Raw genomic sequence first — 26934 nt, forward strand, 5'->3', positions numbered from 1 at the left:
GGGACTAATCCTGTGATTTTACTGCAGAATCACTAAATCTGGAGTCGCCAAACTGCTACTTCTGGGCCCACGGGCCCGCAAGGATCGGCAGAGTCCCTGCCCGCGTCCCCGCGGGCGGTGGAGGGACCGCCTGGCAGTCCCCACCCTCGGACCTCCACGCCACCGCGCCCCTCCTCTAGACTTCGCGACCTTGGCCCGAGGCTGGGGGCCGGGCAGCTGAGGCTGAGAAGCCGGGGCAGTGCGTCTCAGGGCAGAGCCAGGCCCTCAGCGCCCTGCCCCGCCTCTGCCCCTGCACCACCCCGGCAACGCCTGCTCCCACCCCCAGTCCTGGGCGCGCGCGAAGTGGGCCCTCGGGTCGCCGCCGCACCCACCCTGGTTAGCGTAGAAAGGGCCGGATGCCGAGCTCCAAAGAGGTCTGTGGAGCCCAGGACTTTCTTTTCTTGTGTCTTTAAAGCAACCGCCGCTCTTCTCCCCACCCCCTACCCCCACCCCCGCCAGCGGATCGAGCCCCGCGCCACCCACCATTCCAGCTTCGCCTGTGGCGGGGAAGGGGGCGCGCGCTGAACACTGGGTTCGCTGCGTTGTGGTTGGAAATTTGAAAACGATTTACTCGCGCGGGAGGGAAGGGGGGGGGAGGACTGGGAGAGCAGTCCTCCACCCCCACCCTGAGGTCCATCTCGCTCCTTCGCGGGCAGGCAGGAAGCCCTCCGCGAACGCTCGCCTCGCTCTCCTAAGTCTCGCCTCGTCTAGTCCGGCTCCTCTGCGATCTTAAATCATACTTTAGCGTAAATAAATGGCCGGCCGGGTGAGTATCTCCAGGGGAAAAGTGTGGCTAAATATGGAAAAGTGAGAGACCCGAAGTCGGTACCCTCTGAAGCACCCTAGGCCAAGAGCCCCTCACTTGCAGAATTCCCGAAAACCGAGGAAAAGGGACGCCCAGGATTGGGGCACTTTGTCTCGGGGCGTGCTTTCACTGTTTTCCGAGCGCCAACTGACGGACCGACCCCCGTGCTGGATGGTGGCCTGTGCTCACATGTCCCCAGAGAAAAGAGTCCGCCCCGAACTGTGTATGGGCTGAAGTGGCCCTCGTGCTCCGACGCGCTCCCGCGTGGTGCCCTGTCTTCCCAGAATTCGCTGGTTCTCCGGGCCTCGAGCCCGTGGACCCACTGGCTGCAACTCTGGAGTCAGAGACCCCTTCCAGGTCCATATTCAGAGGTCCTGGGCCTCAGACCCAAGCGGAGGTGCTGCTGGGCAACCAGAGGCTGTCACTCCGCGAAACACGCCTGCAACCTCGTACCCAGTAGGCGCCTAATAGCTAGCGTAGACGTGGACCTCTCCAGAGGTCGCGCCTCAGAGCCCTGTGCGCCCGCCCGCCGCCGCCGCTCACAACTCTCCCTCTCTTCTGTTTTGCAGATAGCGGGGAATGGAGACCAACTGCCGCAAACTAGTGTCCGCGTGTGTGCAACTAGGTAAGAGCCCGCTTCTCCTGGCCGGGTCACCGGGCAGGTGACTGCGCCACGCAAGGGCGGCGAGGGGGCACCGACCCTTTGGCAAGGCCCGGGGATGATCGCCGAGGGGCCAACCCGGGCAGGAAAGCCATCAGGACCTGGACGCCGGCGGCCTCTCCGCGTCCGGGGGGCGGTGGACCAGGTGGCAGCGGCGTCCGGTGCGCCCAAGGCCCTGACGCCCTCCTCCCCGCTGCAGGCGCCGGCAGCCGGCGGGCGCGCAGACTCCGCAGCCCAGCGCGGGGCTGCCACAGGTTCCAGGGTATGGGAGTGCCGCTAGCCCTTTCCTCTAACTGGGTCTTTGCTCTTTGTCCCTCTTTCTTCTCCGTCCCGCCTCGTCCACCACCCCCCACCCCCAACCCTGTCCTCGGCTCCTTTCGGCCGCTCTCCCGGGCGTCCTTCTCCACCGCACGTGGGGCGGGCGCGGGCGCGGCCCAGGCGTGCAGCCCGCGGCCGTTGAATGCCTCTTCTCCAAAGACTCCGAAATCCAAAAGGTCGAGTTCACAGACTCTCCCGAGAGCCGCAAAGAGGCAGCCAGCAGCAAGCTCTTCCCGCGGCAGCATCCCGGCGCCAATGGTAAGGCCGGGAGGGACGCGCAGGCCGCGCGCTGGGCAGCCGCCCCCGAGACTCTGGGCCTCAGGGGAAGCGCACGCAGACGAGGCCGCCAGATTCCGCGCGCCTTCGGCTTGAACTTGGACGCCTGGCCTCTGGGTGGGACGGGAAGCAGCCGTCCCGGGGACAGTAATTCCTTTCCCCCAAATTATATTGCACTCCTGAGACCCAGCGCCTCTCCCTCTGGCTCGCTCCCTGTGGTCTGGTCTCCGGCGCACGCCCCAGCCTACCTCTTGCGCCTCCAGCCGGCGTACAAAAGTGGTCCAACAGCGACCTCTGTCGCTCACCGTGGCCCACTGCGCGCAGTACCACCAGGGTCCTCCCGGACCCCTGGGCTCTCAGCCCTACGCCCCACCCAGCCGTGCGGTGCGAAGTTGTGCAGGCGGGAGGCGAGCCCTGGAGAGTTGTTTTGGCGAAGGTGCGCCTCTGCGGGTTGAGGGTGCCGAGGGGGTGGGGGAGGGGGAGGGGCGGTGGTGCTGACGCTAGGGTGGAGTGGAGTGTGCTCCCCTGTTGACGCGAACCTGCTCCTGATGGGCTGCTGCCCGCCAGGTCTCGGGTTGTGCCGGCGTCGTCGTTTGATTGGCGGTTTTCACCTTGGACGAATCGGGGCCATTGCTGTAAAAAGCCTGCAGGCTTGTATAAAAAGTTAAAGCATCCCCAACCCACTGTGTGGGCCTCTGGTGGATTGACACTTGTGCTTTAGTGTGGTGTGTGTGTGTTGGGGGTGGGGTGGGTGTGTGTGTGTGTGCGCTCGTGTGCGCGCAAGAGATGGAGGTGGGGTGGGGCGAGGGAAGCCTTTCTTTGGGAATACGTGAAAAACTCCAACGCGCCGTTTCTCTTCGGGGTTTCCAGGTTCCCTCCTAAGTAGTGCCTAGCCTTAGGAGGTTGTTGACCTTTGATAGCTGAGGAGATAACGCCCCCCACAGCCTTCGGGCCCCTAACCCCCTCCTTCCGGATTAAAGTGCAGGGATACAGCTGTACCGGCTATCGGAGGGCGGCGGTTTGCTCCCCCATCCCCCGCCCAGTGCACAAACTGCGTTACTAAAAAGAAAACAAAGGCCCCGAATTCGGGCTTCGCCGTGAATCCGAGAGAAAAACGTCGTTTGTTGATCGAAAATGGCTAAAGCGACGTGGAGGCTCACCGCCCGCGGGTCGTCCTGCTGGGCCGGTTAAACGCTCACTTGTCTGGGATTAACCCCGTGGAGTTAACTGGGGGCAAAGCAGAGATAACGTCGGGTGATTTCTGTCATTAAGATTGCGTTAAATTCTTCTTCTGTTTGATAATCGGTCGTAAAAATAAATTATTAGACCGGAGAATGTTTGAGATATGGTTAAAAATCAAGAGTAGCGAAGACTCCCGGGGAGAACGCTTGGGGCGGGCTCGGCCCGAGCTCCGGGTGGCCGAGGGCAGCTCCCCCAGTTCGGCTTCGCCCGGGGCGGGCCCAGGCTGCTGCGGCACGCCGCGCTGGGAGCCGGGGAGAGGCGAGGGGCTGCCCCCTCCCTGCACCGGAGAGCGCGGGGCAGTCGGAGCACAGGAGGCCGCTCGGTGGGGGCACGGGGAGAAGCCCAGGGTAGATTGGAGGCAGCCTAGGTAGGCAGGAAGGAAGCGGCCGCGAGGAGTCCTGTCACGCTGGGCGTTCGCTTTGCATGAGTAGCCAAGACCGGACGGAAGAAGCGATTGTCTCCAGTACCTTCAGGCCCGCATTATTTTCGTGCGCGCGAGCTGCCCGGTCCCCCTGTGCTGACAACACCTCTTCCCTATCTTGTGAACCAGAGAGAAAAACGGGTGTCCAAGCCAGCTTAACGCCCCGGTTAAGAAGTGCTGAAAATCTTGGTCTTACTGGCTTTGGGAGAACTAGTCGCACGGGAGGGCAAAGCTGTAGCACACAGAGGGGAGCTGGCCAGAACACCCTTTGCTGACTACCGGTTAATTTAGGGACCCTGTAACCCTTTGACCGTGGCCTGCTTTTAAAGCAAAATGGTTTATCTGCTGTGGGTCCCCATCCCCCCCAAATTTTTCTTTGCTTGTAACAACGAAAATGCTTACAAGAGGTGCTGTGTTTGGAGAAATGACAGTGATGTTGTATTATCCATGGATACGATATAGTGAGGTCCTATTATTGACACTCTCCTACCCTTCCCCCTTGCCCCCAAACCGCCTTGTCCTTCTTAAAGGCCAAAAATCAGTAGAAGAGGACCTTGTCTGCTCCCCTACTCAGCTGAGTCCCCTTCCCCTTCTGACGCACCAGGCCGACCCTCCTCCCTACCACCACCCCTAGGCTGGCACAAACCCCTAAATGGGAGGGAGCTTGGGGCGACGATGGAGAGAGGGTTTTCAGAGGAATGGTGAGCGCAGAGAGAAGAAAAGTTAGCGAGGTGCTGAGCATCCAGAACAGAGGCCCAGCACTCTTCTTGCTCTAGGGGTCCAGCAAGGATTCTCGGTTTTTGTGGAATCTAAAAAAAAAAATGGCCTTGACCCTCCCCTATCAGTGACTCTAAAAGTTGGGGGCGGCGCCTCTGGGTTCAGGGCTGAAAGCAGACAGTGCAGTAGCCCCTCGGACCCCGGCGCCCGGCCCTGCGTCCAGGCAGGGGTCTCCGGTACTCGGGTATTCGGGTACTTGGCCCGGCCTCCCTGGAAATCACTTTAACAAAATGCGGAGTGACAGTGTTCGACTCCCATCTCAGGGGTGCGCTGGCTGGCCCTTGCCGGGAGCACCTTGTCACCTTCCGAGGACCCGGGTTAACTCCGGCCTCCTCGGCCTCCGCAGCCACCACTCTCCCCACAGTCATTCGATCAGCAAATGTTTGCCAAGCACATAGTACGTGGACTCCTAATGTACCCCCCACCAAAGCAAATAATGAAGCTACTTTAATGCTAACACAGATACCAGCGACATCAGCACCGTCTCTAGCAAAATGCAAAATGGTGGTGCGCCGGCACGGCTCTCCTGGCCCTGAGCCCTTGAGGGTGGCCAGAAAGAAGGTGATGGCTAAGAGAGCAGAGGGCTCTGACCTTGGCCAGGAGCAAAGGGCACGCGTTTGGCAAAAGGGCCAGGATGCTGGAGGGAAAAAACAGAGAAGGGAGTTGAGTGAAGAAAGTTGTCCATTTTCTGTTCTCCAACCCCACCCCACCCCTCGCTGCCATCACACCTGCAGTTTACCGGCTGAGGCTGCCTGTAGGCTTCGCATGTTCTCCCCAGCAGGCGAGATTGTACCCGTGGTCCAAAGGGGGTCAGTCCCTCGGAGCCTGCCCGCCAAGGCGGTCTCTATCGGTCCCGCTCCTCTCTACCAACACGCCGCTGCGTGCGCAAAGTTTCCTAGGGCTGCGCGGGCTGCTGTTTCACGCCGCCGGCTGTTAATACATGCAGCGGTGGTTAGAGCGACTCGGGGGAAAAGGAAATGTATAACGAAAGCTTATTCGTGAGCAGGAATATACTAATGGAACAATCTGATGTCTTCTTAATCCTATGTAAAAAGCTTTGTCGTCTTCCTAATATTGACTGAATGGGTAATTAATGGCTCTTCATCTAGGCGAATACCCAATAATCCAAGAGAGGCAAAAGACAACAAGCCCAAGGTAGAAGACAAAAGGCCCAACTGCAGTCGCATCCCCACCCCCAGGCTCTCCCACTGGGAAAGTTTTCTCCCGCAGCAGTGAAAGAAGTGGAAGAATGTGGCCAACCATTTCAGAGCTAGACTTAACCACAGCACCTGGCCACTCAGCTCCAGTCTCCATTTCTCCCTCCTTCTGCTCTGACATTCTCCCTAACACTTCTAGGATGCCTCCTCTCACCCCTCCACTGGGACCCTCACCAGCACCTTTCCCCCTAAGACCCACATCTTTCACTTGGGGAAGTGAATGAATAACAGGGAGCACATGAGATGCCCCCCAAGGCTCAGCCACAGATCCCTGATCCAAGAGGAGTCGCCTTTCCTTCACCATCCAATGCACAGAGTCCATGAGGACTTGGGCTGGTTGGGAGGGGAGACATTAACGGAAAGACCGAGAGTGTGGGTAAAAGAGTGACCACGAGCGATGGAGTCAACTTCTTTGTGAGGATTTGACACGAAGAGTGCCCAAGATTCTCCAAGCATGTTTTTAACTGGCTGACATTTTAATTTAAACCTTTAGAAGTAATATATTACCTGGGTTACTACAATGAGGTAGGTTCCCCTTTTTTTTTTTTTCTTTTTGTCAGCTGACAGCTTTTAAAATATTATTTCGCTAGGGAAATAAAAGCTTCATCTCAGATTATAGGTGGGTATTTTTGGATTTATGTGATTTATGGTCACCATGACAACTAATGCTGAATGTTAGCTACCAGCATGTCTGGAAGAGAGAAAACAGAAAGAAAGAGCAAGAGAAGTAGAAAAGGGAGATGTACATGAGCTGGAGAAAAGAAAAAGAGAAAGAGAGAGCAGCAATTTTATCCAATTGTTGGTTTTCTTTCTTTTTTTTTTTTTAAGTGACTTCAGTTATCCCGTTGCCACTTTCTTCCCTTTGAGCTTGATATCTATGTTTATCTGTGTGTGTGTGAATGGTGTGTGTGTGTCCCTCTTTCCATGTTTGCACTACACCGTTCTCTCTTACTTAGTTACATGAATAGTTGCTTTTCAGAGATTAAATGAACACTTCGATGAGCGCCTAGTAAATCTGCAGGGCCCACACACAAATGAGAGCAGGCATTAAGGACTTGCTGCTTTAGCGATTCTAGTCCTTCTCGGTTTCTCTTCCTATACTTCCCAGTGCCCTTGGGTGATCCCTCTCCCAACCAGTGACCCCAAACCTCCAGAGTTTGAGTGAGCAGAGCTTATGGGACAGAAACATGGGCACCATTTGCAAAGATCAGTGTATCTACAGACTTCCGATTTTGAAAAGATCCACCCCTTTTAACAAACCAGCACTTTTAAAAATTCCATTTGGGGAATGGGAAAAAATCAGCCACAGCAAAGTTTTGGTCTGGGACGGTTTTGTGGCTATTGGGACCATTTTCCAGCTTGGTTTGCCATGTAAAGAAAAGCCAGGCAATGGAAAGAGGGGAGGAAGGGCTACTGCTGGGCAGGGTGCAAGGTCTCCACCTGACCTCTGAGCTTTACACACACACACACACACACTCACGCTCATGTCCATCACGTGACTGGGAGCTGAGTCCAGGGCGGTCTTCGTCCTTGAGCTGGCCTGGGCCTAGGAGGACACCTGCCCCTCCATGGCCTGACAGCTCAGGGAGACCTCTAATTGAGCCATCTTCTGGATGAACTCAGAGTACAGATTCTTTCCAAAAGTGGGGATCGCTTGGTTGGGTCCCAGCCCAGAGCCAGGCCACCGCTACCGACAGTTTAACATTGCAACCTAACCCTGCGCTCCCCACGATGGCCAGAGGCACTTTGCAACTAACACTAAAGAGTGTGAAATTAAATAAGACTTTAAGGCTGGTCATAGGTGGCAAATATGAGCTAAAACCTGACCCCACGTCATGCACATTTCCTTCCTGGAGGGTCTTTCTTTGAAAGAACAACCTATTAAAGCCAATTGAGACTACACACGATGTCTCCTAGACTCAAAACCTCAACACTGGGCTTCCTTTCCTTGGCCCACATAGACCGAGGAGCACAGATCACGCTCATCTAGTTCCAGCTGCAGTGAAAGTTTCCCGGGTGCAGTCTCCGTGCTTTTTAGAACCAACCCAGAAGAATCCAGCCGGAGGTCACAGAAGCGCTGAACTCAAAAAATGCATACGCTTTCTTGACTTCCAACCTCTTTCCTCACCTCTGCCACCCCTACCTGTACTCAGATCTTGTGTAGATTAAATCTCCCAAATTGCCTGGCACCGTAACATAATTTTCATTTACAAGCGTGTCTTGCTCTCCCTAACCTAGGCTTCACATGGGTGTTCTACTGCCAACCTCCAGGGTCCTCATTTGGACCTGGGCAAGAAGGTAAAGTGATGATGAGATTAGGAAAAGGCGGAAACTCTGGCTGGAAAAAATGCAAAGAAAATCCTATTTTGAGATAGCTGTTTAGAGAGCTGGGGGGATAGGTAAAGAGATTGAGAATCCATATATTCGGCAGTATATAGTTTTTACTTTAACCAGCGTTCTCTAGCTGTTTTGTCTCTGTTTTTCTCTAGATTTCGATGGATCCATACAATTTAAGATTCCTTATTAGTTTGGGCTTCTAGGCTGCTGGCAGATTCGCAGCACTTCCAACATTTCCCATACTTTGGCATCACGAGGAGCTGTCACTTACTCTTGGCTTTTTCACCCACTTTGGAGGCTGGGTGTGTATCGTACATGTGTATTTGCCATGGGGAAAGCTCCATCAGTCAGGCAGAGCCGCCAGAATTTAAATCAAAATGAGAGATGGGCTTAGAAATCTACACGGCTCTGCCGTGTTTCTCAGCTTTCCAGAGCAAAGACTTTAAAAAAAAAAAAAAAAAAAAACACCCCAAGCTTCCATAAAAGCCTTGAAGTTCCAGGTTTCAGTCTTGAAGAAACAAGGAAGGTGGTATGGTCACTACAGATGGGAGTTTTTATCCTTTGATGTGATGGCGTCTCCTGAAATGAAGCTTTAAGGGGCACAGTATTGTGGGCACTTATAGCTATGGCTGAGGTTTAAAAGAAGAAACTGGAATATGATTAGTAAACACTTTGGGCAGAAAAGACCTGAATTCGTATTGACTTAGTTATAGGTCATCCATCGGCTGGCAGTGCAATGGGAGGAAATATTTACTTTGCACATATACTTTATGATCTTGGGGGAATTAGAGGAAATTCAATAAGAAAAACGGCTAGAAACATTTAAAACCCTTATTTAAAAGACTTAAGCAAATTAGAGTCTTATCAGATTAAAAACCACTACAAATCTAAGTGCATTGTCTTCCGTGAAATGCTGTGGGGTCTGGAAGAGAGATTCTCTGCCAGATCTCAGGGATAAAATGCGTCATTTAAGCGCCAGATAATGAGCAGAATGTAAATTAATTTAACCTTCTTTACCAATAGGCTGCTGGTGTAATATGTATAATTTAGTGATAAGATTTCAGGACCTAATATAGCTGGATGTATCAGCCTCGGCTAATGCAGACCTGTCACATAGGGACGTGCTCTGCTCTGAGCAGGTGTGTATGGGGGTGGGGGGGTGGGGAATGGAGTAAAGTGGAATAAAAGGTTAAACCCAGAAACGCCAATTTAAACTTTATGAGGAAGAAAGTTCTCCCGTCAGTTAATTTCTTCTTAAAGTGACTAGATGTTGGTGGGCAGCAAGTGAAAAACCATTCTCATTTGGTTCCTCAGACTGCTCTCAAGTGTGTCCAAACTGGGAAAGGAATTGTGAATAGGATTTTGGGGAGCAGGGCGAAGGGACCGGGGAAGGGGACACGTAGGTTGTAAACATATTTGGAATCTGCTTCACCCATGCAAACTAAGTAAGTTTCCCAATCTTGAGAACAAGGACAAGGATGGAGTTTTCTGAAGATACCTCGTACTGCTGTTGCAAATCATTGACTGTAATGTCAAACAAATAACACAGTCAGGGATGATAACACTAACTCCACAATACAGCGATCACCAATGCCGAAACCCAGGGGAGATTAGCCTGCGCTCTCCCCGCGGACCTCAGCTGGAGGACAAAAGGTCTTTCAAAAATTATTTCAAATACGTTTGGCTTTCTTTCATTTCTTTGGAAATTAAATTTCCGTGAGAATCGGGCTGTAGCGAGCCGACGTCCCCCAAGGTGATTTGTTGTTGTTGTTTCATGTAAATGAATAAGGCTTTGCTTTTCCTAGCTGAGTGCTCCACTAAGCTTTTCCCTGTAGCCCACACCCTACAGCTTCTGCCTGCTTGGACTTTTAACGATTCAAGACAGCCTTGAGCTCCCCAGGAAAAGAAAATGACTGTTAAAAATTATCCTTGAAATTGGTTATTTGGCAACATTCTTAATTGTATGGAAATTCATTAAAGCATATTTTATATATAATTAGCTCAAGGTTGTTGATTCTGCAGGCTTTATGGATTTGAATCTGATTGATAATAAAGTAAACAAGAGAGTCAAATTTAAAGCGTGGCTCTCCCGGGTTAGGACGAGCTTAATACAGTGTACAAGGAATTTGAAAGATCTAGGATATGTGTCTTAATCAACGTTAAGTAGAATGGATAAGCTTTCAGCATTTTGAAAACGCTGGGTTAGGGTTTCCATTCTATTGTGTGTTTTCTGTCTGGGGACTAATAAGCATTACAGAGGACGTGATCTGAAGCGACTTTTATTCTTGTATAAATCCAGACTGAACCACCAAACAGTTGTTCGTTTAAAGTCAAGGCAATTTTCTTTCGACGGGTCCATTTGCTTCTCGATTTCTAATTTATTAGCCTGCCTTTTTAGGGCTCTGTCTTCTTCGCAATTAAACTAAAACTTTTCCAGACCAGCGCAGCATTCACTTGACAGGCTGTTTGGAAAATTTAAATGGGAGAGGTGATTTTATTTTATTTTATTTTATTTTATTTTTAATTTTCAAGTTTTAAGTAGCAGCTCTCCTTTCTATATGGGGGAGAGGGAGGGAGCTCTCAATTGGAAATGGATGAAGGGAGACACAATGGGGATGGTGGTGGAGGCGGTGGCTTGTTGACTCCTGTACCTTTCAGCCCTCGATCTTTCCGCTCCCTTCTTCCTAGCCCGTTAATCCTAGCCTCATCTCTGCATCTCCCTGTCCGAACTAAAAGTCGGATCACCTTTGGTCGGGCGGGAGTAGAATTCCCGAGAGCTTGCCCGTGTAGACCCGGTGGGCTCCGCGAGCGATTAGTCCGGCCCCTCTCTGCTGATAGGCGCAGATGGGACAGTCCCCCCGGCGCGGCTCTGGGCCTGCTGATTGGTGCGAAGCCACGTCAGTCGCGCCCGGCGAAGGGTCTGGGAGGAGGTGGAGGCGGAGAGGGCTGGGGAGGGCCGCGGCCGAGTGACGTCTCGGCACCAGGAAGCCCGCCTCTGGTTTTAAGATGTTAGGCCCACAGGGAAGCGTGGAGCCGCAGATGTGGTCCGTCGCTCGCCCGGGTGCCTGGAGCTGAGCTGCGGCGGGGCAGGGCTCCAGCTCGACGCCGAGGGGGTGTGCGTGTGCGCCCTGCGCAGGGTGCGCTCCGAGGCCCGCGACGCCGCCGCCGCCGCCGCCGCCGGCGCGGGGAATCTAATATCAGCTACCTGTCCCTGTCACTCTTGACACTTCGCCGTCAGGGCTGCGCGCGGGGGGCGGGCAGAGCGCGACCGGCGTTAGCTTTCCTTATTGGAGGGGTACGTGGGGGAGGGAGGGTGGGGAGAAGGGGGTCTCGACCCGCTCGCCTTTCGCTTCGGAGCTTGGAAGCCGGCTCCCTAAGGACGCTGCGAGCGCCGCCCGCCCGCCCACATCCCCATGTCTCCGTTCGCCCGCTGACTTTCGGCCGCCGGACTTTTTCGCCGGAGCCTTCCGGAGGAGACGGGGGCGGCTTGGCTCAAGGACTCGGCGGGGGTTGCGTCCCCTGGCTCTGCCCGCGGCCGCCACCGCGCCTAAAGCGCGACCCGGAGCGGGGCAGCGGCGGCCACGGGGGCTCGGCGGGGCGGCAGCCCCAGGACTCGGCAGGGCTGCGCGCTGCCTCGCCCATGAGCTGCATGAAAGGCCCGCTGCACTTGGAGCACCGAGCAGCGGGGACCAAGCTGTCGGCCGCCTCCTCATCCTCCTCCTGTCACCATCCCCCGCCGACAGCCATGGCTTCGGTCCTGGCTCCTGGTCAGCCCCGCTCCCTGGACGCCTCCAAGCACAGGCTGGAGGTGCACACCATCTCAGACACCTCCAGCCCCGAGGCCGCAGGTAAGGCGCCGCGCCGCCCCGCGGACACTCCGGCTCAGCCGCCCGGCGCCGCCCGGCCCGTCTCGCCCCCGAGGATGTCGGCCCCTCCTGGGGTAGGCGTGGCGGGAGTGGTCGTTCCGCTCGTCCTCCGCAGAACTTCCGGGAGCTCGGGTTCTGCCGACCCCGCGTGCGTTCCGTCCGCCCGCGATCGGCCTGGCGCGAGGGGCGCAAGCGGCGCGAGCGGCGCGAGCAGTTCTGCCTCCTTCTCTGTTCCCACCCTCGCCTCCCTTCTGTTTCCTGGGTCACCACTGCCCAGCATCGCGATCGGAGCACGCTCAGAGGCCGCCCCGCTTCTGCCGCTGCTCTCCGCTCAGCTTTCAGCTCTGGGGAGCTCCGCTCGTTAGAAAAGTATTTGGAAAACTGCTTAGAAACGCCGTCCGCACAGTGGCATTTTTCTTTTCCCTCTTCTTCTTTTTTTTTTGTTTTAATCTAAGGAACTGGCGAGTTTGGGGGAATCCCAAACATCTACTTTTCCCAGCCTTCCCAAACCACAGCGAAATCTGAGCTTGCAACGAGGGGGGTCTGTAGCGCGTGTGCGTGTCCCGGGAGATTTGGTGTGTGCTCAGAGGTATATAAATACACTTGAAAGCGCAGGCCGTAAAAATGAACGTGCCGCCGCAGAGCGATAAACATGTAAATAAAACGTGCGGCGCTGGGGGAGGGGAGAGACGGGGCGCACACACCCACTCTTCCTTCTGCGCGCCCCGCAGGCGCCGCGCTCCGGGGCTGGGCTGGCGCGCGCGCGCGCTCGGCCCGCTCGGCCGGCGCCGGCGCTGGGGCCGGCTGGGGTTGGTGGGTTTCAGGTGGGCGTGCTGATGGGAACCTTGGTGTGTTTCATTTTCAGAGAAAGACAAGAGCCAGCAGGGGAAGAATGAGGACGTGGGCGCCGAGGACCCGTCCAAGAAGAAGCGGCAACGGCGGCAGAGAACTCACTTTACCAGCCAGCAGCTGCAGGAGCTGGAGGCCACTTTCCAGAGGAACCGCTACCCGGACATGTCCACGCGCGAGGAAATCGCCGTGTGGACCAACCTTACAGAAGCCCGAGTCCGGGTAGGAGGCACCACGGAGCCTGGGAGGGCTGGCGGGAGGGCGTTGTGGAGGTGCAGGCCGTGTAGACCAAGGAGGGCGTGTGGAAGGCAGCGCCGCCCAGGAGCAGCCTTGCCAAGGCAGAAGGCCTCGCGGCGGCCGGGATGACGAAGTGGCGGCTCCCCCTTCTGAGGCCGAGCTGGCAGCCTGGCGCAGGAGGCCGGAGCAGCCCCAGCTCGGCGCCCCGCGCTCCCGCGAGCTCCCAAACTGGGCCGCACCGGCATTCCTCCGCAGAGGGCATTGTGTTCTCGGCTTGCAGTCACCAGACGATCGCTAATAAAATCCCTCCCAGGCCGGGAGCCTCCGACAGGCTCCAACCTGTGCGTTTTTAACAAGGAAAACCCACCAGAGACGCCCTAGGGTTACCTCTCCCTGCAAACTTTAGCGCCCAACCTGGCGCAACTCAGGAAGTCCAGGGCTTTTTGATTCGCGCTCCTTCCATGCTTTTTGGGTCCCCCCCCCCCCCCCAGACATTTAGGTCTCTCCTATACTGTATTCGCTGGTTCTGTGATCTCTGGAAGCAAAGTTTCAGTACACAGCTATTCTGCTGGTTATGTCGAAAGGAAAAGGAGAAAAAAGACTTTTCGGTTTGGTTTATTTATCTTCTCAAGAGTTGAACTCTTTGGAGACTGATATGTGCACCCCTCCTCCTAACAATAATAAGTTTTATAAAAAGCGCTTACCTTAACTTTGTAGCAAATCTGTACTTTACGGATTGGCAAAAAAAAAAAAAAAGCTTAAATAAATGACCCCGTAGTAACATCCTAGTTTATGTTCGTCGGTGGAAAATTCCAAATTTGGATTCTGGAAGTTGAAAACAGAACCAGGCAGCATCCAGAGGTGTTGCTGTTTAAAAATAAAAGCTCTCTCGGTGGAAAAACGAAGCCCCCAGTTAGAGCAAGAGAAGCAAAAAGAAAAAAAGAAGAAGAAAAGAAAAAAAATAGACAACAATGATGAATAAAGAAGGAAATATGTTTCCAAAGCAGAAAGAACTGCCTCTGAGCGGCGTTTGTGCAGAGTTATGAGGCTATGCTGGTGGATAAAAGAGCCAGACTGAAGATGGAGATGGTTTTAGTTTAACCGCCCAGAGCCAGCGCGGGGGCCAGGGCCGTGTGGCTTTTCGCAAGGTCAGTCTTTCATTCGCTTCCTGAGCATCGGAGGCACGGGCCTTGCACGTACTCTTCTGCCGGGGCAAAGTTTAGACAGCCTAGGATGGAGATGGCAAGTGATTAAAATAAAGATACAATCCGTGGGCTTTCTGAAATCCTTCAGAAAAGCCCTTCCACCCCACCCGAATTTCTGCAGCCCTCCCCCCTCCACCCCACTCCCCACCCCCGCCCACCCCTCACCCCTTTCCTGCAGCCGGCACGCTGGGCTCTCGCTCCCTCCAGCTGCCTTCTTCCAGCGCGGCTGCTCGTCCAGCCAAGTGGGAGTGAGGCGTGCTTTTTATAGCAGTCGGGTGCAAAGAGGAAGGGGGATAAAAAGGAAATCGAGAATGAAAGGAAAAAAGGGGGGGAAAAAAAAGCGGATTAGGCGGCTGGGCCCGGCGGAGATGTGTAATGTGAAACATCACCGGTGTCAGCTCGGGAGATCTCGGGCCAGGCCCCGCTCCAATACACAAAAGCCGCCGTCTGGGGCGACCGGCGGGGCCGTTGTGGATTGAGAGCGGGGTTGCGGCGGGGCCACCGGACGCGGGTGGGGGCTTGGCTGGCCCGGGCGGCCGCTTACGGAGCCAAACCACGGGCCGGGCCCTTTCGGAACAACGCCAGGCGCGACGGCCTGGCCTGAGGTGGGCGGAGGGGGATGGGGAAGGTAGCAGTGGACAGATCAGCCCTGGGCTCCCGGGGCTCTACATTCCAAGCTCGTGGAGTTTAATGAGCTGACTAGGAGGTGGTCTTTTTGCTTTTTATTTGGTTGTTTTTCTAGGCGAGCCAGGGTGTCGAAGCCCGACCCCTGTCCAAGGAGCACACTCTGGGGCGGGGGGTGGGGCGCGTGGGGGGGGGCAACAGTGGCGGTCCAGAAGGGGAGGGAAGAGCCGTTGTGTGGTCGAGAGAGAGCGGTCTTCTGGTGGTCCTCCCAGCCCCTTGTTCTCGTCGCTGAGCCTGTGGCTTTGGAGTGGAAGCGAGTTTGTAAGGTAGCCGGCGAAAAAGAGCTGGGCGGAAAGCCGGCCGTCCCTCGTTTATTTTGCAAAGTGTTTTTGGACTCAAGCAGGGCCTGGGTGAGTGATCAAGCGGCCCGCAGGCCGCCGGGCGTCCGACTGGGGTTTGTGGCGCAGCTCAGAGCCCAGGCTCACAGGCCAGAGCCGGCCCAGCCTGGCGCGCCCTGCGGAGGTGCAGGGTTGGCGAGCGAGGGCTGGCCGGGGCAGCTGGGGGGAGTGTGTGTGTGGGGGGGGCGGCGCAGAGACGCAGGGCAGCGCCTCAGGGTCACGGGGGTGTGCGATCCAGGTTTGACTAATCGGCACTGTGGCATCTGTTTTGCTCCCTTGCCCCCCACCACCCCCAGGTTTGGTTCAAGAATCGCCGGGCCAAGTGGAGAAAGCGGGAGCGCAACCAGCAGGCCGAGCTGTGCAAGAATGGCTTTGGGCCGCAATTCAACGGGCTGATGCAGCCCTATGACGACATGTACCCGGGCTATTCCTACAACAACTGGGCCGCCAAGGGCCTCACGTCGGCCTCCCTGTCCACCAAGAGTTTCCCCTTCTTCAACTCTATGAATGTCAACCCCCTGTCGTCTCAGAGCATGTTCTCCCCGCCCAACTCCATCTCGTCCATGAGTATGTCGTCCAGCATGGTGCCCTCGGCCGTGACGGGAGTCCCGGGCTCCAGCCTCAATAGCCTGAACAACTTGAACAACCTGAGCAGCCCGTCGCTGAATTCCGCGGTGCCCACGCCCGCCTGTCCTTACGCGCCGCCGACTCCTCCGTACGTGTACAGGGACACGTGTAACTCGAGCCTGGCCAGCCTGAGACTGAAAGCTAAGCAGCACTCCAGCTTCGGCTACGCCAGCGTGCAGAACCCAGCGTCCAACCTGAGCGCCTGCCAGTACGCGGTGGATCGGCCCGTGTGAGCCGAGCCCGCAGCGCCGGGATGCTAGGACCGCGCCGCGAGCTGACGACTCAGCCCGTGAAAGACTGGGAATTACGCTAGAAGGTCGTGGGCACTAAAGAAAGGGAGCGCAAGAGAAGATATAATGAGAAAAGGAAACCACTGAATTAGAGAGAGAGGGGGAGAGAGCGCGCTCCTTTGATTTCAAAGGAATGTCCTCACTGTCTGCTATCTTTGACTACAAGTATTTCCAACAGTTGCAAGGACACACACACACACACACACACACGAACACACACAAACAAGTATCTGACTGGATATGACATTTTAACATAACTATAAGCTTGTTATTTTTTAAGTTTAGCATTGTTAACATTAAAATGACTGAAAGGATGTATATATATCGAAATGTCAAATTAATTTTATAAAAGCAGTTGTTAGTAATATCACAACAGTGTTTTTAAAGGTTAGGCTTTAAAATAAAGCATGTTATACCGAAGCGATTAGGATTTTTCGCTTGCGAGCAAGGGAATGTATATACTAAATGCCACACTGTATGTTTCTAACATATTATTATTATAAAAAATGTGTGAATATCAGTTTTAGAATAGTTTCTCTGGTGGATGCAATGATGTTTCTGAAACTGCTATGTACAACCTACCCTGTGTATAACATTTCGTACAATATTATTGTTTTACTTTTCAGCAAATATGAAAAAAATGTGTTTTATTTCATGGGAGTAAAATATACTGCATACAAATCGGTCTGGATTCTTTCTGCTCTCCTCTGTCACCTGGACAGGGCGTCTCAGCCACTGCCTCCTAAACAAACCAGTTCCCACTGCCTGTCCAGTTAAACAGACAAGGCAGCAGCACTTATTTAAATTTGATAGAAATAAATTATAGCCATTCATCAAAAAGCTAACCAAAAAGGGCACTGGTGGGGGGGGGGGATTCAAAGTCTGGTCTTGTCTTTCAGATTTTTATTTGGCTTAAACCCAGAGGATTCCTTTATTGCTAGCAAATAACATAAGAGAGAAAAAAGGAGAAAGATTGAGAAAATACTGCCGGCTTGGAATGACTCTCAAGTTTACTCCTTTAGGGGGGAAGCCTGTCCCTCTAGAAGTTGTTCTGGAGAAATACATGAGCAGGTATAAATGTACAGTTTATATACATTCCTCTCAAAAGGAGTCCATCTATCATAAATTTACAAGGAAACACCTCCAGTTCAAAATATTTAGGCCTCCGCGTTTATCTTTTGGACTTAAGTAGAGAGATCCTTCATGTTCTATTGCATTGCTATTTCCAAATCCTTTGGAGACATTAAAAGAAACAAAGACCATTTCTAATAACCACAGCCCTTCAGTTTCTCAAAGAGCCCAGGGGTTGAGAGGTTAGAGTGGAGCTTCCTGAGTCTTGTCCAGCAATATGTAGTTGAGGCAAAGGTCATGCTCCCCGTGTTTCGTTTTAAATAATATTGACCCATTAATTCTAAACCTGCTTGTTCGTGAAATTATACAGGATTATAGTTTGCAAACTGCAGGACAATGAAGCAAATCAAGATGAATTACAGCCCGGCCCTCCCTCCTGTCGTCTGACATCTAAACCGGGAAGGAGGTCCGCGTGAGAGTTTTTAAAAACTTCAACTTCCAGCTCACTCCTTTATAGGTGATTTTCAGCTTTTTTTTTTTTTTTTTTAAGTGAAATTTGATTTCGGAACAAATCGTAGCAAATACTCAGCACCGCAGCCCAGGGAGGATTGGGTGGGGGTGGGGGCTGAGGTCCTTTGTTATCCTTGTCATCCCCGCCCCCAGCCCCCCAGTGGGCCAGGACAAACACCGCCAGGAGCACTGGAGAGCGGAGGGCAGCCGCCACCAGTTTTCTGGAGCTGAGAAAACCCGTGTTTTTGCGCTGAGGTTGCTCTTATCTCACCGAAACGCTACCTAGAAGCCTTGGGAGAACTCAGACACTGAGTCTTTGTTCGGCGAGGAACTGCCACTTAAGGAGATGGAAGATAATGTCCCCGAGTTAAGATCAGTGCTCAGCGCACATTAACTTTCTTTCTCTCTTTTCAAAGCTCTGCTTCCAACTTGGCGGCGGGATCACGCGGCAGTGGGGGTCAGATAAAAGCCCTTTGGACGAGGGTCACCTCCGTCCTTGTTGTTCACTTGAGAGCAGTGGAGAGGAAAACGGTCCCCACGGGCGGACTTTGGCTTCTGGAGCCGAGGGGCCCGGCGGGCCCGGCCTCCCCGCGCCTCCGCCCGGTTGGGGGGCGGGGAGGGGGAGGGGAAGGGAAGGCCAGGGACTAGGAGAGGGGATTTGGGGATGGGGGCTGGAAGCGCCGCCGAAACTTGCCGGCAGGATTTGCGTCTCCTGCAGGTCGCGTCGAGAGTGACTTTCGAGTTCTGGGTGCTGGAGGTGGATCTCGGCCTAGTTGCTTTGCGCAGACAGAACTCGACGCGAGGAAACCCATCAATCTGCAGGGGGAAAAAAAAATGGAAGTCCAGGTTTGGGAAGGGTTGTCACTTCCCCGACTGGAGTGGCGCAGGCTGGGGGCGGGGACTTGGGACCGGAGAGAGGGACTTTTCTCCAGCACCTCGGCTCCTTTCCCTGGACTTCCGAGGGGCGAAGCGTAACCTCTCCCGCTGGTCCTCCACTGCCCTCCGCGCACGCACGCACGCCCGGCCGCCGGCCACTCTGCGCACCTCCGGTTCCGTTCCCTTGGAGCGAGAGGAGCCTGGTTCTCCCGTCGGTGCCGTCGGCCCCCTCGCCCCTCCCGCGCCCGGGAAGCCTGTGCCCCCCCATCCCCCTCCAGCTATGGCTCCAGGCACCAGCTCGGTTCCACTCAATCGATTTTTGCTGCATGTCAACACTTATTACCGGTGAGTGTGAGGGTATTTTTTTCTTCTTCTCTAGGTCTCTTAATGATTTCTGAACTAGTTGTGTATTAAAGTGCTTAAAGGAACCTTTAACGTAATCTATAGCATGAACATCAACCTCCCCCGCTTGGGTTCCAAAATGGCGAGTCCGAGGTCGGGCTCGGAGCAGTGCAGGCCTGGCTGGCCTCAGCACCCGCGCCGGCCACTTCCCTGGGCGCGCAGAGGCTGGCCCTGCACTCAACCCGCGGTCTGAGGCCTCTCCCTTCCCCCTGCCGACCCGTCGCCTCACCACCTGTTACGCGCATCTTTTCTCTCCCCTCCGTACCTCTGGCCCATCCCCTGGGTTTTCATTTCACTTTTTAAAAAGCTTTTAAAACTTTCCCAAGGCCTCCCACTTGTCATTCCCTTCGTGCTGCCTTCAGATTGGCGGAGATCTGGAGCAAGGTGTCTACAGCCCGCGTGGGCATCGATTTCCTCCCGCTTCCTAAATCGGAGTCTTACTGTGTACAACTTGATTAAAAAAAAAAAAAGAATTTAAAACAACGTATTGGGAAGCCTGAGCCGTGAAAGCCATTTGATGAGGGGGCAAACCCACTTCCCCTCCCTGGCCTGCTCTGGCTCTCACCCCACCCTCTTCCTAGGAGGTGCTGAAACCCAGGGATTCTTTTAGGCGTGTAATCCAAACAAATGAATAGGAAAATAAGAAACAGCGTCTTTGAAAAAAAAAAATCCTAATATTCCTAGAAAACCCCATAAATTAACCCAGGGAAGAGCGGCGAGCCTTTTTAAGGTGAGTCCATAAAAACCTAGCGCGATCTCTCAGGAGGACGACCCTGCCCCCCAGCCGCGTCGCGACTGTGACCAAAACAAAGATCTGTCCTGCAATCCACATTGTAATCCACGAGCGCCGGGGCCGCCGTCTCCGGGCCGCCGGGCCTGCAGCCGCCCGCAGCCGACGCGGGCTACGCTGGGAGGCCCCGGCTGGCGGTTTTAACTTTGTCCGAGAAGCGGGTAGGGGAGGAGTGGGGGGCAGGAGGTGTAATCAGATCAGAGGCTTTTATGAATATAGACTCCCTACTGATTTTGATTTATAAACCCCTCGGCGAACACTTAATCTAAGCACACGGAAGCAGGGAAGGTGGCTGACCGAGCGAGGACAGATTTCTGTAGCAGGTCTGGAAATAAACGGCAGATTTCTGGTAGCAGATTTCCCAGAAGGAATTTTGGAAAGTATCCTTCCCCCTCCCCCAACTTCCCAAACGATTGCGTTTTAACTGAACTTGAGAAATTGGTGATTTCTGATGCAACTTTTACAAATGGGTTAGGTAGGAACAGGATTGTAAACATATCCCCTTTCAGGTTTCAGCAGATGAAATTGGGACATTTTACTCCAATCTAAAAAGTTGATCCCCCATGCGCCCTTCTCTGCCTTCCTTTGCCTTTCTCCCAGGGGAGGGCTTCTCCTGGTTGTTGCCCTATCTGGAAAGACAGAAACCAGCATTTGTTGTGTTTGGGGGTACAAAACTTGATTTATGTAAGTAGAGTAGTTTATGCATTTTATGTACATGTTGACTTTAGATTTTGTTCCAAGAGTAGGGAAGTCTTGCAAGAAATACGGTATTTCATGGAAGATATACGAGTATTTAATTCTACTTAATTACCTTTTAAAAAATCTTTGCTACTCCTTTTGGAACTGCTGTTAACAGTGGAGTGGCAGTTGTGGAAAGCAGGAGATAACTTGAAGCTTAAGTTACACAGAAGAATGGTTCAAAGAACCACCTACACTCCCTGTAATTTTAAAAAACATCTTTAGAGCATTTCATGGCTATACAGTAAAGTGTTTCCTTTGGGGTTGGAGGGGGGTGAAAGAGATTGTATTTTTTGTTATTTTCTGCCTTCATAAGAACTAAAAAGGGAGGTTCATCCTGCTTGGGGCTCCCCGAGCAGGGTGTGCAATCAGTGCCCTGTGACGTTGATGGATCTTTTTACACCTAGTTCTCCTCCTATGGGAAAAAAATGCTTAAGGTCTTCCTCACCATCCAGCTCTCTTCTTCTCCTTCAACCTCTTCCTTTCTCGTTTTCTTTGTCCACAGCCAAGGATTTTTGCTGTTTTGTTTTTCTTCATTCTAGCAGCTTCGAAAATGGCTCACTGGTGGCTAGGACCTGATGTTCCAAGGCCAAGGCCTGAGGTGGTTTCTTTAGAGCCGGGAGCTTCCGCTGTGCGCCAGAAGCCCAGCCCCTCCGCCTGAGCCAACGACAGGCAGAAAAGGATCCTCGTCGCTCTGGTTAGACGAGACCTACAACTGTCCCTGCTGTGCCCAAGAAAGCTGCCGGGCAGCATCAGGAAGGGGACTTGGAACTTGGACTAGTAGCCCACGCAGGGCTCGGGCGCGCTCCCCTGCTCTGTGTCAACAGCCCGCGCAAACTCTGCTTTTCCGGGCAGGGATCACAGTGGGGTTGCTGCACCCAGTAGAACCTCAATGGCATCATTTTGTGTCCCACCTAGAGAGGGAGCTGCAGGGCTGCACCTGGCCAACTGCGTTTAGCTGACCGCTGGTCTCGGTGACAGCCCCCGCCCCGGGTGCGCGTGCGCTCCGGGGACAGGCAGAGGGACAGAGCGGCAGACACCGTTGTGGACCGTGGTGTCCCTGCAGGCCATCGCCCGAAGCTATGCAAAGGATTTTGCCTGCCAGAACCCCAGGTTACGACTACAGATCACTTTGTCAGAAAATAAAATAATACCAAACAAAACATTTAAGTAAAATAAAACCCTCCTTCTGCGGGCGCTGGGCCTCAAGCGGTGTTCGTTCACCGGACTCTCTGCTGACCTCAGCGCCTCGGGCCCTGCTTGAGATCCGTGAAATCGCGGAGGCCGTTCTTATCTGCAGAGGCGACTGGGCGGTGTCTGGTTTATCTGTTTCTCTGTCCAGCAAAACAAAATAAAACAACAGCCAAAAAAAATAATAATAGTAATAATAATAATTCCCTCTCCCGCGAATGCTAGGCGGCAGCGCACGGCTCTAGCTTCCTGGTTCCCCAGCCCCGAAGCCCCTTCCCGTCCGTAGCCGGCCGGCCCATCCACTGCGCAGCGCAGGGGAATGGACTTGTGGACAGCTCCAGGACCTCCACGAATCCCACCGGCAGACCAGCCCTTTAGAACGACCGAAAGGTGCAGCCGCTCCACCTGAACGTGTTCCCAAGGGCGGCTTCTCCTAGGGCCTTCCTGGCCGCCTGATCAGTGGCTCGGGGTGCAGCTGCGTCCTACCCCCTCCCATTGACCAGAGCGGCTGCTTTTTCCTATAGCGTTCATGTGTGAGTCCGGCAATGGGCGGGGGGACAGGGGCGGGCAGTGCTGAGATGGGCTGCCTCCGTTCACCCTGGCGCTGTTTACAGAGGAACCCAGAGAAGCGAGAAATCAGCTAGGGCCACCCGCGCGCCTCTAGGATCCTGGCACTGAGTGTTCGCACTCCTGCCGGGAGAGAAAACCAGAAACCGCTCTGCAACTGCCGAGGCGCCCCCACTTCCCGCGGCTTCCTCCGCCTGAAGCCCCAGGCTGTGTATCGAAGCCCCTTCGCTGAGGCTGAGCGCGATGGCCCTCGAAACCCGTCTGTGGACAAGCGCCCCCTCCCGACCGTGGGCCGGACGCCCCTGCCAGCGCCGCTCCAGGGCTGCGGCTGCCTTACGAGGGCCCGGGGTGGTAACCGAACCTCCAGAGACGCAAACGTAACCCTCTCCGAGTCCGCCAAAGGAGTCCGGCCCCGAGGAGCCTCCCACCGACGCCATCCCTTCTCACCCTGTCTCGGGGCTCTGCGCCTCCACTCCCACGCGGCCATATACCTTGAATGGGTCATCCCTGCCTGCCTCCTTGGAACTGCCTCTCCACGCCCGGGGGTTGAACATTAACCGGCCAGAGCTATAGAGTGGGCTAAAACGTTACATATAAAAATGAATCATCTATCCGATCCTGGGAGAGACGCCCTCTGACGAGCTCTGCCTTTAGGCCAGCCCCGTTCCCGGCCCCGCGTGCCCACTTTTCAGCCACTTCCCAGGGACAGAGGACCTGGGGGTTGGAGGGATGTGGGTTACCGAGCCAACCCTTCTTGCGGAACCTCAAGTTATGGGCTTCTCATACGAGCGAGTGTCCTTTCCTCTCGCGCTTGGAGCGGCTTTTCGCGTGCTACATCCCTAAACGCTGGGGGGCGGCTGCTCACAGGGTCGAGAAGAGCCGCAGCGCCCACGGCCCTGGCGATCGGGTGGGATCCGGAGGCCGGGCTGGGTGGGCAGCGGGTGGCAGCAGTAGCCGCGAACCTGGGTGCACGAGGCTCCTGGCCTCGCCCTGGCCCAGTGGTCGCGTGGAAACCCCCTGGCTTGGGTGGACTTCCCACCCCCCACCCCGCTCCCCACTCTTGCTCGGGCCCTACCTGTTTCTGCCGCTGACCTGTTTCTTTAAACACGGCTGATACTTCTGCAGAGACTTCTGTGCTAGAGGCCCACCTGCCCGGTCAAACGTACAGGACTGGTGAAAAGATAACAGAGCTGAGGGAAGGCCTGAAGTGTGTGTGTGTGGGGGGGGGGGGCACCTCCTGAGTGCTTGTGCCCTCACCTGGAAACCTCAGTGACTCACTCACTCGCTCAGCAAATTCCTGAGTAGGACGGGGGCTTCCGAGAGGGAGTCTTTCTCCTTCTCCCCCAGCTCGAGAAAGTGAGAGAAAGCAGCTTCGGGAATGACTCGCCAAAGGTGCAAAACAATGAGTGTATTTCTTAAGATTGGTTTGTTTCTTATGCAAAATAGGTTTTTTTTTTTTAAAATTAAAATGCAATACTAGCCCATAAAAATTTCATCTACAAAAATTTAAGTGAAAAAACTTTTTTTTTTTTACATAGATGATACCCTTCCAGGCAACCCAGAATCTTCCTCAGATCTGTCCATTAAAGCAGCAGAATTTCTGCCCAGGGTATTCACCCGAATCCTTGCACTTAGAGGTATGAGAAAGTGGCTGAGGTGCTGTGCACCTGTGATGTGGATGCTGCCTTATCCCATCACTCTCACCATCCCCATCTAGCTTTTCCTGCAGTGGGTCCACAGCCTGCAGAGTGAGATTCTGGCAGGGGGTGGAGGGTGGCGGTGAGACTCGCAGTGAAGCAGGACTTTGAGAGATTCGGCAGGCGTGGAGCATGCAGGGAGTACCATGTGCTTACGTTCCTGGGACATCACCAACAAGTTAGCTCCTGGAGATGGCCTTTGAGTTTCAGATGTGTTTCCTTAGTGCTCCTCACACCCTGCAGCCTCGCTGCTCTAACTGCAGTGTACACAGTGTTCTATGTCATTCCTGTGGAGCAGGACAGCCCAACTCTGCATTACCCCACTCCCCCAAGAAAAATAGAATTGACTCAAAGGTTCCACCAGCTGGCTCCTGAGAGATAATGAACACATCAAAGCCAATAAATAAAAAGAGGCATGAATCACACACTCAGCTGCCCTTCAGTGACTTAGAGACGCAGAGGAACATAGAGTGGGGGAAGGGCATTTACTCTAAAGGTGTGGGTGGTTGAGGGAAGAAGTATTATAAAGCCTATTGCAGCATTTACTCAAACTATCTTCTCCCCCTCACCAAATTACCATGTTATCTGACACCCTCAATCTATTTGTGTCCTGGGTAACAGACGGTTTGACCAAGAGGTCACAAACTAGAGGGCTTGGGTGACTGGAAACAAGTTTGACAAGGAAGGAATCTGGGTGGGGTGCCACCATGGAGGTGGAGAGAGGATGAGGCCACAATGGCTGGAGCAGCCCGGCAACCCCAAGTCTCTGCTAGACCCTGCATTTGCACAATGGGAGTTTAGGAACAGCTACCAGCATGGCTTCCCCAGTGAGACACTGAAGTCTCTCTCCACATCCCATTTTGCTACCTTCCCTTCATCTCCTGCCTGCTCCATTTCTTCCTTTTCCTCTTTCTCTTCTGCCACCTCAGCAGGCTCTCCCCAGAATTCTGGGAGCTCCTCCATTGTCCCTGGCTTGTCCCCACTGATGAATTAAGGCTTTGGGTAATGTTTGCTTTGTCGATTCCCTTTACTACATGAAAAGCTGCATGACTCAGTCTACCTGGACACCATTTGTGTTCATGAACCTGGGGTGCCTGCATGAGCAGTGAAGTGCCTGCAGGCCCATCAGGAAAGTGTGCTGTCTTCCAGAGCACAAGGGGGACTGCACACAGTCACAGAGCCCCACTGCCACCTGGATCTCCTGGGAGGAGGCACGTGCACACTCCTTTCACGCCAGGCAGCACAAACATTAGCATTGCAAACACCTGAGTGGGAGCCCGAAGTTCAGTCTACCATTCTCACTTTGGAAGCTCCTGCCTACCCCAAACTACTACCTTTACACTAGCATGCATTGTCCAAATTAGGTTCTCCCAGAAAGCGCAGAGCAGTCCTTTGTAGTGTTGATGTGCTGATAGGGGTCCCTCTCTGCATCTCGTTTTTTTTTTCCTTTGGGCTGTATCCTCTTGTTACTGGTTCAGCGGTGTTTTTATGGTGATTTTTCTTTCTTTTGTGATTGGAAAACACCTTCCTTGTCATCCTGCTACTCTTTTTAGGTGAGAACTTGGTTGTAAGGTATCCTTTCCCTCCCAGAAGAGCTGCCCAATTTCATTCTCCTCTGTCTTCTTCTTTTCCTGTGTGACTTCTTCCAAAATCTCACTTAGAGGTCATTTTAAATCTCACAACTCTCTTCCCTTTGATTTTGTAAATTTCATTTCTGGACACTTCTTGTTTCCATACTCCAAAACCAACTTTTGTCTATTTTACTCTTTTGGATATTACTATGCTGAGTATTTTATTAGGAGTCAAGATTGTTGGGGTCTTTTTTTAGCTTCTTGTGTGAGCCTGGCATAGGATCTGATAAATTGTAGATGTTCAATAAATACCTATTGATCAAATGGTACATTTGCTCATAAAATAAGTTCAAAGACAAGGAAATCTATTGAATTGGCATGAATTAAATCTCAAATTAATTCTAATTAATTTCTAATCCTTTTTGCAGCAGATCAGATATGTAAAAGAATTTCAGCTTAATCTTTTTCACCATCATTGCCATCATCATCAGTATGTCAGAGCACTTTTCAGGATGACGAATCATGATCAAGATTCCCAAGATTCTGGACTAACTTTAATTTTTCATATATTTATATTAAAATTAAGATGCTTTTGGAGCTGGCGTTGTGCAGTAGTGGGTTAAACTGCCTCCTATGATGCTGGCATCCTATATAAGTATCAATTTGAGTCCCAGCTGCTCCACTTCCCATCCAACTCCCTGCTGATGTGCCTGGGAAAGCAGTGGAAGTTAGCTCAAGTGCTTGGGCCCCTGCCACCCATGTGGGAGATCAGGATGAAGCCTCTGGTTCCTGATTTCAGTCTGGTCCAGCTCTAGCTGTTGTGTCCATTTGGGAAGTGAACCAGCAGATGGAAAATCTCTCTCTCTTCCTCTTTCTGTAACTCTGCCTTTCAAGTAAAAAAGAAAATAAAAATCTTTAAAAAATACATTTGCAAATCAATAAGTAAATGGTAGGGACTGGTATATCATTACTAGGAAGTGGATTTTGTAGCTACCATGGGACTCTTGGAGGCTGGACTCCCCTGGAGAATTCTTAGTCCTGTCATATCATGTCTTAGGTGGCACTACAACGAGGGTCAGATAGCTGGGGATTCAAAAACCCAAACGGAGAGGAAAATATGGAACTCACAGAAATATAATAGGCTAGACAAATTATCTTTGATTTCCTATAATTGTTATTTTCAAAAGTGTTCACACACTCAGAAAGCAATGGGTCATGGCTTCTCGCACAGCACTCTTAATGTATTATCATCTTTATTTTATGCATAACTTACTGTAGAAATATAGAGTGACTCAGCAGATAGTTCTGTGAGTCCTTCCTAGGAGCCAGGAA

General features: G+C 53.3%; 1 protein-coding gene across 3 annotated transcripts; it reads left to right on the top strand.

Annotated features, from left to right (window-relative positions):
* Positions 1-1423: 1423 nt before the first annotated feature.
* PITX2 (paired like homeodomain 2) lies at positions 1424-16132 on the top strand. Of its 3 annotated transcripts, none has more exons than XM_062199120.1 (4): positions 1424-1469; positions 1944-2081; positions 12825-13030; positions 15569-16132. In XM_062199120.1, the coding sequence occupies exons 1-4, from the start codon at positions 1424-1426 to the stop codon at positions 16130-16132; spliced, it is 954 nt and encodes a 317-aa protein (XP_062055104.1). The 3 variants fall into 3 exon arrangements, with proteins under 3 accessions (XP_062055104.1, XP_062055105.1, XP_062055103.1); XM_062199121.1 differs by having other exon boundaries at positions 1983-2081; XM_062199119.1 differs by lacking the exons at positions 1424-1469; positions 1944-2081 and adding an exon at positions 11734-11941.
* Positions 16133-26934: the final 10802 nt, after the last annotated feature.

Source organism: Lepus europaeus, chromosome 8, assembly GCF_033115175.1.
Source record: "Lepus europaeus isolate LE1 chromosome 8, mLepTim1.pri, whole genome shotgun sequence".
NCBI classification, from domain to species: Eukaryota; Metazoa; Chordata; class Mammalia; order Lagomorpha; family Leporidae; genus Lepus; species Lepus europaeus.

Bases quoted from the DNA above. Each gene is read 5' to 3' on its own strand.
- PITX2 (XM_062199119.1), top strand. From the start codon at position 11,734: ATGAGCTGCATGAAAGGCCCGCTGCACTTGGAGCACCGAGCAGCGGGG. The intron at 11,942-12,824 runs GTAAGGCGCCGC...TTTCATTTTCAG, and splicing joins CTCCAGCCCCGAGGCCGCAG to AGAAAGACAAGAGCCAGCAG. The intron at 13,031-15,568 runs GTAGGAGGCACC...CACCACCCCCAG, and splicing joins TTACAGAAGCCCGAGTCCGG to GTTTGGTTCAAGAATCGCCG.